At 45.8% G+C, this 15,620-nt stretch overlaps 1 protein-coding gene across 1 annotated transcript in view; it reads left to right on the forward strand.

Annotated features, from left to right (window-relative positions):
- Nucleotides 1-13,292, forward strand: part of LOC126426602 (uncharacterized) — a 157,891-nt gene extending 144,599 nt beyond the window's left edge. Inside the window, exons 3-4 of the mRNA XM_050088495.1 lie at nt 3,107-3,766; nt 13,240-13,292. Of these exons, the coding sequence (XP_049944452.1) occupies nt 3,107-3,766; nt 13,240-13,292 (713 nt within the window). The remainder of the gene's footprint in view (nt 1-3,106; nt 3,767-13,239) is intronic.
- Nucleotides 13,293-15,620: the final 2,328 nt, after the last annotated feature.

The following is a 15,620-nucleotide window of genomic DNA, read 5'->3' on the forward strand; positions in this document are numbered from 1 at the left end:
ATTCGCAGTGTGAGCGAGCAACGAAACCTGTTGCTTCATCTACGTCTACATCCATACTCCGCAATCCACCATCCGGTGCGTGGCGGAGGGTACCTCATACTACAACTAGCATCTTCTCTCCCTGTTCCACTCCCAAACAGAATGAGGGAAAAATGACTGCCTATATGCCTCTTTACGAACCCTAATCTCTCTTATCTTTGTGGTCTTTCCGCGAAATGTAAGTTGGCGGCAGTAAAATTGTACTGCAGTCAGCCTCAAATGCTGGTTCTCTAAATTTCCTCAGTAGCGATTCACGAAAAGAACGCCTCCTTTCCTCTAGAGACTCCCACCGGAGTTCCTGAAGCATTTCCGTAACACTCGCGTGATGATCCAACCTACCAGTGACAAACCTAGCAGCCCGCCTCTGAATTGCTTCAGTGTCCTCCCTCAGTCCGTCCTGATAGGGATCCCAAACGCTCGAGCAGTACTCGAGAATAGGTCGTATTAGTGTTTTATAAGCGGTCTCCTTTACAGGTGAACCACATCTTCCCAAAATTCTACCAATGAACCGAAGACGACTATGCGCCTTCCCCACAACTGCCATTACATGCTTCTCCCACTTCATATCGCTCTGCAATGTTACGCCCCAATGTTTAATCGACGTGACTGTATCAAGCGCTACACTACTAATCGAGTATTCAAACATTACGGGATTCCATTTCCTATTCATCTGCATTAATTTACATTTATCTATATTTAGAGTTAGCTACCATTCTTTACACCAATCACAAATCCTGCTTATGGAGCGGTAACTACTGTATCGTTTCAGTATCACCGAAGTTAAGCGTTGTCGGGCTGGGCTAGCACTTGGATGGGTGACTGCCTGGTCTGCCGAGCGCCGTTGGCAAGCGGGCTGCACTCAGCCCTTGTGAGGCAAACTGAGGAGCTACTCGACTGAGAAGCAGCGGCTCCGGTGTCGTGAACTGGAGAGCGGTGTGCTGACCACATGACCCTCCATATCTGCATCCAGTGACGTCCCTGGGCTGAGAGGATGACACGGCGGCCGGTCGGTACCGTTGTGTCTGCGAAGGCCGGGCGCAGTTTTTTGTAGTTGGCTACCGATCTCTCTCTCGTGTGTGTGTGTGTGTGTGTGTGTGTGTGTGTGTGTGTGTGTTAGAGAGAGAGAGAGAGAGAGAGAGAGAGAGAGAGAGAGAGAGAGAGAGAGATCGCCAGAGGGCACGGCTATTTGCAAGAGGGCCGCCGATCCGGTACTGGGGCAGTGATAGCAGGTTAGCGAGCCTGCAAAATGTTAATGCGCGCGCCACACTTTCTCCAAAATTGCCGGCCTGAGTGACCGCGCGCGCGCACACACTGCATCGTCTGTTGCGCTGGCAGCAAGTTTCTCGAAGGTGTCGACGTATCCTCTACGTTCCCAATACTGTGTACTACGTTCCCCTAAAAACCCTTCCGTTCCCATGAAAACCCTCTTGTTGCACTGGAACGAACAGAAGTGAACAAGCGGGCGAGTATCCGCTGACAACGTGACTAGGTTGCCTCCCATTCGCTCGCAGCTAAGAACACACGTGCACCCTCTAGGCTTCTAGGGGACTGAAGAGAGGGCGAAGGTAGCGTGCCAGCCCCGCTTACGCTGAATTATTCGATTTCTTTTCACGCTGACAGCCCGCACACAGACCTCAACACGTAATGGTAGTTGCAAATTTTGAAGACAGCAAGGGTAAAGTGCCTCCAGGTTCACTGCGGAGAGTGATCGCAGACATTTCTTGCAAAAATCGACCGTCTCTACTAATCCCGGCACATCTTTAAGTAGGAAATTTTCGTTTACTGTAATCCACTGTGTGGCTTACGGGGATCGAACCTTCGTTTACTATGCGTTTTTACCACCGACCCGAATATTCGTCACACTTGACATCCACTGCGTGGGGAAGAAATATTTGGACAGCAGGCAATTTTAACACGACGCATAAACTTTTATTTAGTAAATGATAATTAACTGAAACCCTCAGCTCCCGACAGGTGTTGATATACCTCGATAACGACACCTGAAATGGTTCAAATGGCTGAGCACCATGGGAGTTAACATCTGAGGCCATCGGTCCCCCAGAACTTACAGCTACTTAAACCTAACGAACCTAAGGACATCACACACATCCATGGCCGAAGCAGAATTCGAACCTGCCACCGTAGCGATCGCGCGGTTCCAGACTGAAGCGCCTAGAACCGCTCGGCCACAGCGGCCGGCTAGGAAAGCTGAAAATGTGTGCACCGACCGCGACTCGAACCCGGGATCTCCAGCTTGCATGGCAGACGCTCTATCCGTCTCAGCCACCGAGGACACAGATGAATAGCGCGACTGCAGGGACTTACTTATCCCTTGCACGCTTCCCGTGAGACCCACATTCCCAACTGTCCACAATCTACATACGTAATAGATATTTGGCCATCCAGTCATTACTCACCAAGGTTAATATATATATATATATATATATATATATATATATATATATATATATATATATATATATATATATATATATATAAAGATAGTAACTGTTCTCGAAGGAACAGATACCATCTTCATATCTCTATTGAATATTTGTTAGCCTGTTTTGTTTTGGGGCGCAAAAACAACGAGGGTGATACGCGCCTATGTCAAAACTAGAGAACACGAAGAGAGAGGAGTTAAAAAACGACTACGCGTCAATCCCAATTGACGGAAAAGAAGACAACTAGAAACTGGGACGTGTAGAAATGTATCAAATACGAGACAGAAACGGAGGTCCAGCACTAAAAATTTAATGTCCTTCGGCATATTGATACGACGGATAAAAAGTGGTCGACAGCTGGCGCATAGTTCGGTAATACCGCCGATTACTCAAACGTGAGGGTAAGCGGTTAAAAAACGGCATTCCGTCAGGAAGTGGCAGACCGTGGAAGGTTGAGCGCAAGGACATAGTGGTGGGGGAACGCCACTTAAATGGCGATGGGTAAACGGACAGTGCCCGATGCGCAACCCAGCTAACATTGTGTCCTCACGGCGAGAGGGACGAGAGGAGGTCGTCCAAGCCACCAGGAGAGCCTTAATAACTCAGATCTTGGTCCAGTGAAGGGCGGGCCAGTATCAACAACGAGGCAGCTCAGGAGGAAGCTCAGGAGGAAGCTCAGGAGGAAGCTCAGGAGGAAGCTCAGGAGGAAGCTCAGGAGGAAGCTCAGGAGGAAGCTCAGGAGGAAGCTCAGGAGGAAGCTCAGGAGGAAGCTCAGGAGGAAGCTCAGGAGGAAGCTCAGGAGGAAGCTCAGGAGGAAGCTCAGGAGGAAGCTCAGGAGGAAGCTCAGGAGGAAGCTCAGGAGGAAGCTCAGGAGGAAGCTCAGGAGGAAGCTCAGGAGGAAGCTCAGGAGGAAGCTCAGGAGGAAGCTCAGGAGGAAGCTCAGGAGGAAGCTCAGGAGGAAGCTCAGGAGGAAGCTCAGGAGGAAGCTCAGGAGGAAGCTCAGGAGGAAGCTCAGGAGGAAGCTCAGGAGGAAGCTCAGGAGGAAGCTCAGGAGGAAGCTCAGGAGGAAGCTCAGGAGGAAGCTCAGGAGGAAGCTCAGGAGGAAGCTCAGGAGGAAGCTCAGGAGGAAGCTCAGGAGGAAGCTCAGGAGGAAGCTCAGGAGGAAGCTCAGGAGGAAGCTCAGGAGGAAGCTCAGGAGGAAGCTCAGGAGGAAGCTCAGGAGGAAGCTCAGGAGGAAGCTCAGGAGGAAGCTCAGGAGGAAGCTCAGGAAGTCGCGGGTGGAGGTACGAGGACTGCAGACTTGGCAGTAGCGTCCGTCAGACCGAAGTGACCAGGAAACCCACGTAAACATCGAAGTGGCTCAATCACGGGTGAGCGAGTGACAGCTCTCCTGGACCCGTTAGACGATGTACAGCACGCATAGGCTCCGAAGGGCACAGAGACAGTGAGCAGAGGGCGCAATTGGAAAGCCTGTGTCGGCGAATGTACTGTGTGGTCTGATACAGGGCCAAGAGCCCTGCTGTAAATACTGAGGAGTGTGCCGGAAGTCGATACCGAAAAACTTTGGCGCCAATGACGAAGGCACATTCGACACCACCGTGACTCGAAAGTCATCAGAGTACACGACGGCGCTACGCGAAATTCCGTGCAAAGGGCTGGAGTAGTGTCCTTAGGGAGCGAATGAAGGGCAAGGTGAACACGGGCGGCAGCACAAAGCTGATGTGGTGAAGGGTTCACACCCACCGCCAAAGTTGCAGGTAGCGTGAAGTTAAGCTGAAGGAGCAACAGCTGACAGCGGAGTGCAGGAGGCGGCAGAATCCTGTGTGTTCTGGCTCACTAGCTCACTCAACGTTGGACGTTAAGCTAAACATAAACACAAACAGATGTCAATGTCCAACATTCGTTTAGCGTTTGTTTGAAGTTCTTTTATTATTGTTTCGAATGTAACTGATCTTCGTTACAAGTTAAATTTATCTTCCTTTCTAATGTAATTTCTATATTCGTTTCGAGTTTACTGGTCGCTTTTTCCAGCCACTGCGCTGCTTGAAAAAAAAAAAAAAAAAAAAAACGATGTCTTCCTTTCTGAAGGGAAGTCATCAAGCAATTTCAGAAATTAAAGTATTTAATCGTTGCAGAAGTTAAAACAACAAATAGGAACAACAACTTTGATCTCTTTCTCCAACCAATAATTGGGAGAGAGATGTAGAAAAATTTAAATCATTCTCCTGTAAATTCCACCACCATTGTGCTCTTTCAGCACTTCATCGTCTGGAAATGGTTCTTTATAGTATTTATCGATATCTGTTTCGCTTTGTTCGCTAGAATCCCAATAGTTTTCTTCAAAATAACATTAATTGCCCTAAGAATCTTTTTTATAAACTTGTTTCTCCTTTTATTTAAATCTTTTAATTCTACGAAAGTATCCTCTTCCTTCTAAACCATAATTTTTGCACAACTATTTTTAAGCAAAACTAAATCCAAACGTTCTATTTGGTGTTGTTCGTCTAACAAACTATTTTTCTCTCGTATCTTGGTAATGTATTTTACACTGAAACAGATCTAAAAATTTTGCATTTCTGTCTTATTCCATTTATTATTACATATTTTTAGTAAGTCATAAATAAATTTAATTATGATTAAATGGAGAAACTAATTATTCCTTAAGACATCACACCTTGGAAAGCTGATTTATTTGTTTACGTAACTATGGAAACTATACGAAGAGAATGGTATCTGCTATTGTTTAGTTATTTGGGATACAATGTTTGCCATATCTATTCTGCAGAGGACGGAAATTTCATTCGTCGTCGTTACAATATTCGAAAATATATAACAAGTTTAGTTGGACAATTACGAATATCCATGATTAAAAAAATTAACAAAGAGAATAATATAGTTATTCCAGAAAAAATTCGAAACAGTTAAAACAGATATATAAAAAATACAGTACGTTAGGCATACGTCATTCTGTTCCACCTTGCAATATGCACAATAATTGAACAAAAAACATGTCATCATCATCATCATCATCATCATTATCATCATTATCATTATCATTATCATCATTATTATTATTATTATTATCCCGTGTGGAGTTTGCTGGTCTCCCATCGGGCGCCTCCCCAGGTGGCGGATAGGGGAATGCTCACCAGATATGGTGGGTACCGGGGAAATAAAATACCCGGGGTGGACCAAAACTAGCAACTGCTGCCTTGTAGTATGATATTGGCTTATCAAAGGCTAAAGGAAGAAAACCTTGAGTAAAAATTACCTGGTCCTCCAGGTTGGGGGTTGTGCAGTGGGCCAGCTCCTCACTCACATAAAAACATAAAAATGCTAAAAAACCTAATAATATGCCTCGGAAAAATTGGAACTTTGGACGACGAACTGGCAATGAGAAACGGAAAATTATGTTTGGATGCTGGAATGTGCAAGGTATTTCCACTAAAATAAATTTACTCCCCGCAGAACTTGACATGTTCAACATGGATGTTGTCGTACTCTCTGAAACAAAGGAGAAAGGCCAAGGAGAAGAAGAACTGGATAATTATGTACATATCTGGAGTGGGGTATCAAAAGCAGTAAGAGCCAAAGCAGGAGTCTCCATTATGATAAAAAAATCATGGAAAGAAAGAATCACAAATTGGACATTCATCAATCAACGTATAATAACTGTTGAAATGACATTATTTGCTAGGGAAGTTGTGATTATTGGCGTATATGCACCCACGAACGACACAAAAGATAAGGAGAAAGATACATTTTGGGACACCCTCAGGGAGACTATTGAAAAAATCCCAGGAAGAAAGGAACTGATTATCATGGGAGATCTGAATGGAAGGGTAGGAATAAGAGAATCTTGTAGAATAGTAGGTAAACATGGAGAGGACGAATATAATGACAATGGAGAACGATTGATTGAAATTTGTGAACAATTTGATCTAAAAATTACCAACACATTTTTCAAACATAAGGACATTCATAAATATACTTGGCAACAGAACACCAAAGAACTTCGTTCTATAATAGATTATATTATCATTAGGCAAACAAGTAGTTTCAAGGCAGTAGACGTCAGATCTTATAGAGGAGCCCAGTGTGGATCAGACCACTATCTAGTTAAAATGAAGTCTTTCTGGCCATGGAAGAATGCAAGGAGTGATACAAGTAACATAAATAAAACGAACCAGACTGAGAAAGATGAAAATTTACCTTTTAATATTGACAGCCTACAAGACGAAAGTATCAGAACACTCTTTGCGGCCAGGATGGAAAGGAAACTGGCTGAATCATTTGAAGGAAGTACAGAGGAAATATATGACTATATAAAAGCTAATGTGAAAATCATAGCAACAGAGGTGTTGGGTAAAAAAGATAGCAACCACAACCGTGCAGCAGAGTGGTGGTCAGAGGAACTAGAGGTCCTCATTAGAGAAAAACGAAATGCGTTCCTTCAGTGGTTGAATGATAAATCAGAAGAAACAAGGTCAATATACAAGGAAAAGAAGAATGAAGTGACGAAAAAAATAAGGATGGCAAAAAATGAAGCATGGGAAAGAACATGTGCCAAGGTGAATAGCAAATTAGGATTTGGGAGAGCAAAAGAAGCATGGTCAGTATTGAAAGGGCTTCGACAGGATACAAAAAGCAAAACTAATCTCCAACTGATAACACAAAAGGAATGGGAAGAGTATTTCCAAAAATTATTAAATGAGGACAGAGAAGAATATCTAGAAGAAGGAACAGGGGAAGATGAAGGACATGAAGATGATGAGATCCATATTTTAGAAAGTGAAGTACTTCAGGCGTTGAGAACAGGAAAGAATGGTAAATCACCGGGACCAGGCAATATCAATCTGGAGTGTCTGAAATATGGTGGTGACAAAATTGTGAAACTGATAACACAGCTCTTCAACAAAATGATACATGGAGATTCAATACCCAACGAAATGAAGCTAGGTTACATTAATACAATATTTAAGAAAGGGGATCGCAAAATTTGTTCAAACTATCGAGGAATTTGTGTTACAAACACATTAATGAGAATTTTTGCGAAAGTAATTAAAAACAAACTGGAAAAAAATTTTAGAACCCAAGAAGAACAATGTGGATTCACGGCTGGGAGATCATGTGTAGACCATATTTTCGCATTACGACAGATTTTGGAGAAACATAGGGAAAAATCAGAAAGTATAGGATTAATTTTCATAGATCTAGAAAAAGCGTATGATACTGTTCCAAGAAAATTACTTTAGAGAGCACTACATATGGCAAACATAAACCCTTCCTTGATTAAAATAATACAACAGATGTATAAAGATAACATTTGCCAAGTGAAAGTTGGTAATAAACTTTCACAGAAATTTAGAACAAGCAAAGGCCTTTTACAGGGCTGTCCCATGTCACCATCATTATTTAAAATCTATGTAGATATTAGCCTTAGAACATGGTCTCGTAAATGTAATAGTATGGGATTAGAAATAAGAGATGGAGTTTACCTACATCATTTATTATTTGCTGATGATCAAGTAGTCGTAGCACAAGATGGGGAGGATGCTAACTATATGTGCAATCAACTAGCAGTAGCATACAAAACTTGGGGTTTGAAGATTAATTACCAAAAAACAGAATACTTGACTAATGATTCAGATGAGCTATACATTGAAGGAAAGAAAATCAAAAAGATAAACACTTTCTGTTATTTGGGATCCATTTTAGAAATCGAGGGAAAATCAGAGTCAGAAATCAATAAAAGAGTTAGTAGCGGACGGAGGGTCATTGGGATGCTTAACTCAGTCTTATGGAGCAGGAATGTAATGAGCAGAACAAAAAAATTAATATACAAATCCATATTAGAGAGTGTGGTTCTGTATGGAACGGAGACCTGGACAATTAACATGAAGCACATTAAAAAATTACAAGCTCTAGAGATGGACTTTTGGAGAAGATCGGCAAGAATCTCCAGGAAAAAAAAGATAAGGAACACCGAAGTAATAAGGAGAATGGAAATAAAAGAAAGAATATATGACGTAATGGATAGGAAGAAATTACAGTGGTACGGGCATGTACGACGAATGGAGGAAGCCAGAATACCAAAATTGATACTGGAGTGGGAACCGGAGGGGAGAAGAAGAAGAGGACGACCTGTGACCACCTGGCTCCAAAATGTACAGCACACAATGAGGAGAATGGGCGCAGAGGAAGAGGACACACAAGATCGAAACACATGGAGAAATATTTTGAGAGTATAGTTTACGAACGTTTATTGTTTGTATTGTCATTTCCAGGTAAATTATTATGTTGGAGATAAGCCTCTGTAATGAGGAAAAGCTCAAAATAAAAAAAAAATTATTATTATTATTATTATTCGGTGTTTTAACTTTATCGACTTCAATTTTAATTTTGTAATTTAGATCACCGTGGTCTAGGGGTAGCGTCTTTGATTCATAATCAAAACGTCTCCGGTCCCGGGTTCGATCACCGCCACTGCCTAAATTTTGATAAATAATCAGCATTGGCGGCCGAAGACTTCCGGCATAAGAAGTCAGCATCATTCTGCCAACGGCCTTGTCAAAGAGGGCGGAGGAGCGGAGAGAGGTTCAGAGCGCTCTTGTCCTAGGGGTGGGAAATTGCCCCTAAAGGCGGAAGAATCACCAATGATCAACGACATGAGGATCCAGAAGGCAATGGAAACCACTGCATTAAAGACACGTAACATGTATCCACAGGACATGTGGCCTGTACTTGAAGTGTCGTGATCTCTCCATTGGCAAAAGATTCCGGAACAGTCCCCCATTCCGATCTCCGGGAAGGGACTGCCAAGGGGGAGCTTACCATGAGAAGAAGATTGAATAATCAACGAAAGGATAACGTTCTACGAGTCGGGGCGTGGAATGTCAGAAGCTTGAACGTGGTAGGGAAACTAGAAAATCTGAAAAGGGAAATGCAAAGGCTCAATCTAGATATAGTAGGGGTCAGTGAAGTGAAGTGGAAGGAAGACAAGAATTTCTGGTCAGATGAGTATCGGGTAATATCAACAGCAGCAGAAAATGGTAAAACAGGTGTAGGATTCGTTATGAATAGGAAGGTAGGGCAGAGGGTGTGTTACTATGAACAGTTCAGTGACCGGGTTGTTCTAATCAGAATCGACAGCGGACCAACACCGACAACGATAGTTCAGGTATACATGCCGACGTCGCAAGCTGAAGATGAACAGATAGAGAAAGTGTATGAGGATATTGAAAGGGTAATGCAGTATGTAAAGGGGGACGAAAATCTAATAGTCATGGGCGACTGGAATGCAGTTGTAGGGGAAGGAGTAGAAGGAAAGGTTGCAGGAGAATATGGGCTTGGGACAAAGAATGAAAGAGGAGAAAGACTAATTGAGTTCTGTAACAAGTTTCAGCTAGTAATAGCTAATATCCTGTTCAAGAATCGCAAGAGGAGGTGGTATACTTGGAAAAGGCCGGGAGATACGGGAAGATTTCAATTAGATTACATCATGGTCAGACAGAGATTCCGAAATCAGATACTCGATTGTAAGGCGTACCCAGGAGCAGATAGAGACTCAGATCACAATATAGTAGTGATGAAGAGTAGGAATGACGAGATACGTTTGAAGTTCTCTAACGCTATAGATACAGCAATAAGGAATAGCGCAGTAGGCAGTACAGTTGAAGAGGAATGGACATCTCTAAAAAGGGCCATCACAGAAGGTGGGAAGAAATACAAAGGTACAAAGAAGGTAGCTGCGAAGAAACCATGGGTAACAGAAGAAATACTTCAGTTGATTGATGAAAGGATGAAGTACAAACATGTTCCGGGAAAATCAGGAATACAGAAATACAAATCGCTGAGGAATGAAATAAATAGGACGTGCAGGGAAGCTAAGACGAAATGGCTGCAGGAAAAATGTGAAGACATCGAAAAAGATATGATTGTCGGAAGGACAGACTCAGCATACAGGAAAGTCAAAACAACCTTTGGTGACATTAAAAGCAACGGTGGTAACATTAAGAGTGCAACGGGAATTCCATTGTTAAATGCAGAGGAGAGAGCAGATAGGTGGAAAGAATACATTGAAAGCCTCTATGAGGGTGAAGATTTGTCTGATGTGATAGAAGAAGAAACAGGAGTCGACTTAGAAGAGATAGGGGATCCAGTATTAGAATCGGAATTTAAAATAGCTTTGAAGGACTTACGGTCAAATAAGGCAGAAGGGATAGATAACATTCCATCAGAATTTCTAAAATCATTGGGAGAAGTGGCAACAAAACGACTATTCACGATGGTGTGTACAATATATGAGTCTGGCGACATACCATCTGACTTTCGGAAAAGCATCATCCACACAATTCCGAAGACGGCAAGAGCTGACAAGTGCGAGAATTACCGCACAATCAGCTTAACAGCTCATGCATCGAAGCTGCTTACAAGAATAATATACAGAAGAATGGAAAAGAAAATCGAGAATGCGCTAGGTGACAATCAGTTTGGCTTTAGGAAAAGTAAAGGGACGAGAGAGGCAATTCTGACGTTACGGCTAATAATGGAAGCAAGGCTAAAGAAAAATCAAGACACTTTCATAAGATTTGTCGACCTGGAAAAAGCGTTCGACAATATAAAATGGTGCAAGCTGTTCGAGATTCTGAAAAAGTAGGGGTAAGCTATAGGGAGAGACGGGTCATATACAATATGTACAACAACCAAGAGGGAATAATAAGAGTGGACGATCAAGAACGAAGTGCTCGTGTTAAGAAGGGTGTAAGACAAGGCTGTAGCCTTTCGCCCCTACTCTTCAGTCTGTACATCGAGGAAGCAATGATGGAAATAAAAGAAAGGTTCAGGAGTGGAATTAAAATACAAGGTGAAAGGATATCAATGATACGATTCGCTGATGACATTGCTATCCTGAGTGAAAGTGAAGAAGAATTAAATGACCTGCTGAACGGAATGAACAGTCCAATGAGTACACAGTATGGTTTGAGAGTAAATCGGAGAAAGACGAAGGTAATGAGAAGTAGTAGAAATGAGAACAGCGAGAAACTTAACATCAGGATTGATGGTCACGAAGTCAATGAAGTTAAGGAATTCTGCTACCTAGGCAGTAAAATAACGGACGGAGCAAGGAGGACATCAAAAGCAGACTCGCTATGGCAAAAAAGGCATTTCTGGCCAAGAGAAATCTACAAATATCAAATACCGGCCTTAATTTGAGGAAGAAATTTCTGAGGATGTACGTCTGGAGTACAGCATTGTATGGTAGTGAAACATGGACTGTGGGAAAACCGGAACAGAAGAGAATTGAAGCATTTGAGATGTGGTGCTATAGACGAATGTTGAAAATTAGGTGGACTGATAAGATAAGGAATGAGGGGGTTCTACGCAGAATCGGAGAGGAAAGGAATATATGGAAATCACTGATAAGGAGACGGGACAGGATGATAGGACATCTGCTAAGACATGAGGGAATGACTTCCATGGTGCTAGAGGGAGCTGTCGAGGGCAAAAACTGGAGAGGAAGACAGAGATTGGAATACGTCAAGCCAATAATTGAGGACGTAGGTTGCAAGTGCTACTCTGAGATGAAGAGGTTAGCACAGGAAAGGAGTTCGTGGCGGGCCGCATCAAACCAGTCAGTAGACTGATGAGCAAAAAAAATTTAGATCTATATTTTTAATTCCGATTCCTTCTTCTATCCAATAACTGGAACAATAACAATCTCTTATATTTTAGGATTTAAAAATGTATCTATTCCACGATAATCTTCGATTGTGATGATGATAATAATTAGTTCTAATCGTTCTAGATTTCCTTATCGTCTACAGTTCTTTATTTTTATATTTCGTAAAATTTGATGGATTTTGTGCTTTTGATGATCTTAGTCTTTACACAATTAACTGTCTGTTTTCAAAAACTGAATGTATCTTTAGATAAGCTATTCTGGGAAAAAAATTTCCATTGAAAGTAGAAAAAACATTTTTATTTCGAAAAAAGTAGTTAGAAATAGAGATGCAAAATTATGAAGGACATAAAATTGAATTGTTTTCAAAAAGTAGCTTAAACTGGGTAGTTGAAAGCAATGTGAAGTGATTTTAAAACTGAGGAATATAATCCAGGTTCATTAACAAATGCTGAAGATTTTTCATTATATTCTTACCTCGTCTGGGTGACGGTTTAAATAAGCAAATTTCTTACCATCAGCTACATCTATATTTTTTTCTAATTGCTTGGTTTGTATCTCTAAACTCTAAAAATTCACGGGATCCGCTAAGATCCTTTGAAATTCCATAATGAATGAAGCATAAAATGTCGATTGTGATCAAAACATCTTTTTGGTTTAACAAAGGAATCCATGTATCTTTGAAGCACCTACCTACATTTAATTGATAAGTTACAATGAAATGAACACCCTTAGCTGCTTAAAGGCGTTGACATACGTCAACGGGGACAGATGGAAATGTGTGCCCCGACCGGGACTCGAACTCGGGATCTCCCAGACGGGGCACACATTTTCATCTGTCCCCGTTGACTTATGCCAACGCCTGTATGCAGCTAAGGGTGTTCATTTCATTGTAATTTCATTCTAACGAGCTGCATGGTCACCGATGGTATCTGTTCTTTTGGATATGTCCGAAAGAACAAATACCATCTTAGTATATACTTGATAATTCTTTTGCTGAATAAAACCATTTCACTTATCTTCTAAGTTTCACATTCTGTAAGAAATTGTGTAAATTTATTTTCTGACTTTCAGATTTTAGAAGGTATAGGGAATTTGAGCTGAAAAATATATATTATAGTAGCTAAATTATGTATGTGCTGGCTAACTTTGGTGAAATAGCAAACGAAGTCATGAGTGAGCTAGTGAGCCATAACATACAGAATTTAGCTGTCGCCGAAGGAGGGAGGGAGTCACCGAAGGAGGGAGGGAGGGAGGGAGGGAGTGAGTCACCGAAGGAGGGAGGGAGGGAGGGAGGGAGTGAGTCACCGAAGGAGGGAGGGAGGGAGGGAGGGAGTGAGTCACCGAAGGAGGGAGGGAGGGAGGGAGGGAGTGAGTCACCGAAGGAGGGAGGGAGGGAGGGAGGGAGTGAGTCACCGAAGGAGGGAGGGAGGGAGGGAGGGAGTGAGTCACCGAAGGAGGGAGGGAGGGAGGGAGGGAGTGAGTCACCGAAGGAGGGAGGGAGGGAGGGAGGGAGTGAGTCACCGAAGGAGGGAGGGAGGGAGGGAGGGAGTGAGTCACCGAAGGAGGGAGGGAGGGAGGGAGGGAGTGAGTCACCGAAGGAGGGAGGGAGGGAGGGAGGGAGTGAGTCACCGAAGGAGGGAGGGAGGGAGGGAGGGAGTGAGTCACCGAAGGAGGGAGGGAGGGAGGGAGGGAGTGAGTCACCGAAGGAGGGAGGGAGGGAGGGAGGGAGTGAGTCACCGAAGGAGGGAGGGAGGGAGGGAGGGAGTGAGTCACCGAAGGAGGGAGGGAGGGAGGGAGGGAGTGAGTCACCGAAGGAGGGAGGGAGGGAGGGAGGGAGTGAGTCACCGAAGGAGGGAGGGAGGGAGGGAGGGAGGGAGTGAGTCACCGAAGGAGGGAGGGAGGGAGGGAGGGAGGGAGTGAGTCACCGAAGGAGGGAGGGAGGGAGGGAGGGAGGGAGTGAGTCACCGAAGGAGGGAGGGAGGGAGGGAGGGAGGGAGTGAGTCACCGAAGGAGGGAGGGAGGGAGGGAGGGAGGGAGTGAGTCACCGAAGGAGGGAGGGAGGGAGGGAGGGAGGGAGGGAGTCACCGAAGGAGGGAGGGAGGGAGGGAGGGAGGGAGGGAGTCACCGAAGGAGGGAGGGAGGGAGGGAGGGAGGGAGGGAGTCACCGAAGGAGGGAGGGAGGGAGGGAGGGAGGGAGGGAGTCACCGAAGGAGGGAGGGAGGGAGGGAGGGAGGGAGGGAGTCACCGAAGGAGGGAGGGAGGGAGGGAGGGAGGGAGGGAGTCACCGAAGGAGGGAGGGAGGGAGGGGGGGAGGGAGGGAGTCACCGAAGGAGGGAGGGAGGGAGGGGGGGAGGGAGGGAGTCACCGAAGGAGGGAGGGAGGGAGGGAGGGAGGGAGGGAGTCACCGAAGGAGGGAGGGAGGGAGGGAGGGAGGGAGGGAGTCACCGAAGGAGGGAGGGAGGGAGGGAGGGAGGGAGGGAGTCACCGAAGGAGGGAGGGAGGGAGGGAGGGAGGGAGGGAGTCACCGAAGGAGGGAGGGAGGGAGGGAGGGAGGGAGGGAGTCACCGAAGGAGGGAGGGAGGGAGGGAGGGAGGGAGGGAGTCACCGAAGGAGGGAGGGAGGGAGGGAGGGAGGGAGGGAGTCACCGAAGGAGGGAGGGAGGGAGGGAGGGAGGGAGGGAGGGAGGGAGTCACCGAAGGAGGGAGGGAGGGAGGGAGGGAGGGAGGGAGGGAGGGAGTCACCGAAGGAGGGAGGGAGGGAGGGAGGGAGGGAGGGAGTCACCGAAGGAGGGAGGGAGGGAGGGAGGGAGTCACCGAAGGAGGGAGGGAGGGAGGGAGGGAGGGAGGGAGTCACCGAAGGAGGGAGGGAGGGAGGGAGGGAGGGAGGGAGGGAGGGAGGGAGGGAGGGAGTCACCGAAGGAGGGAGGGAGGGAGGGAGGGAGGGAGGGAGGGAGTCACCGAAGGAGGGAGGGAGGGAGGGAGGGAGGGAGGGAGTCACCGAAGGAGGGAGGGAGGGAGGGAGGGAGGGAGGGAGGGAGTCACCGAAGGAGGGAGGGAGGGAGGGAGGGAGGGAGGGAGGGAGTCACCGAAGGAGGGAGGGAGGGAGGGAGGGAGGGAGGGAGGGAGTCACCGAAGGAGGGAGGGAGGGAGGGAGGGAGGGAGGGAGGGAGGGAGGGAGGGAGGGAGGGAGGGAGGGAGGGAGGGAGGGAGGGAGGGAGGGAGGGAGGGAGGGAGGGAGGGAGGGAGGGAGGGAGGGAGTCACCGAAGGAGGGAGGGAGGGAGGGAGGGAGGGAGTCACCGAAGGAGGGAGGGAGGGAGGGAGGGAGGGAGTCACCGAAGGAGGGAGGGAGGGAGGGAGGGAGGGAGTCACCGAAGGAGGGAGGGAGGGAGGGAGGGAGGGAGTCACCGAAGGAGGGAGGGAGGGAGGGAGGGAGGGAGTCACCGAAGGAGGGA

The sequence above is a fragment of the Schistocerca serialis genome, chromosome 11 (assembly GCF_023864345.2).
Source record: "Schistocerca serialis cubense isolate TAMUIC-IGC-003099 chromosome 11, iqSchSeri2.2, whole genome shotgun sequence".
NCBI lineage: Eukaryota > Metazoa > Arthropoda > Insecta > Orthoptera > Acrididae > Schistocerca > Schistocerca serialis.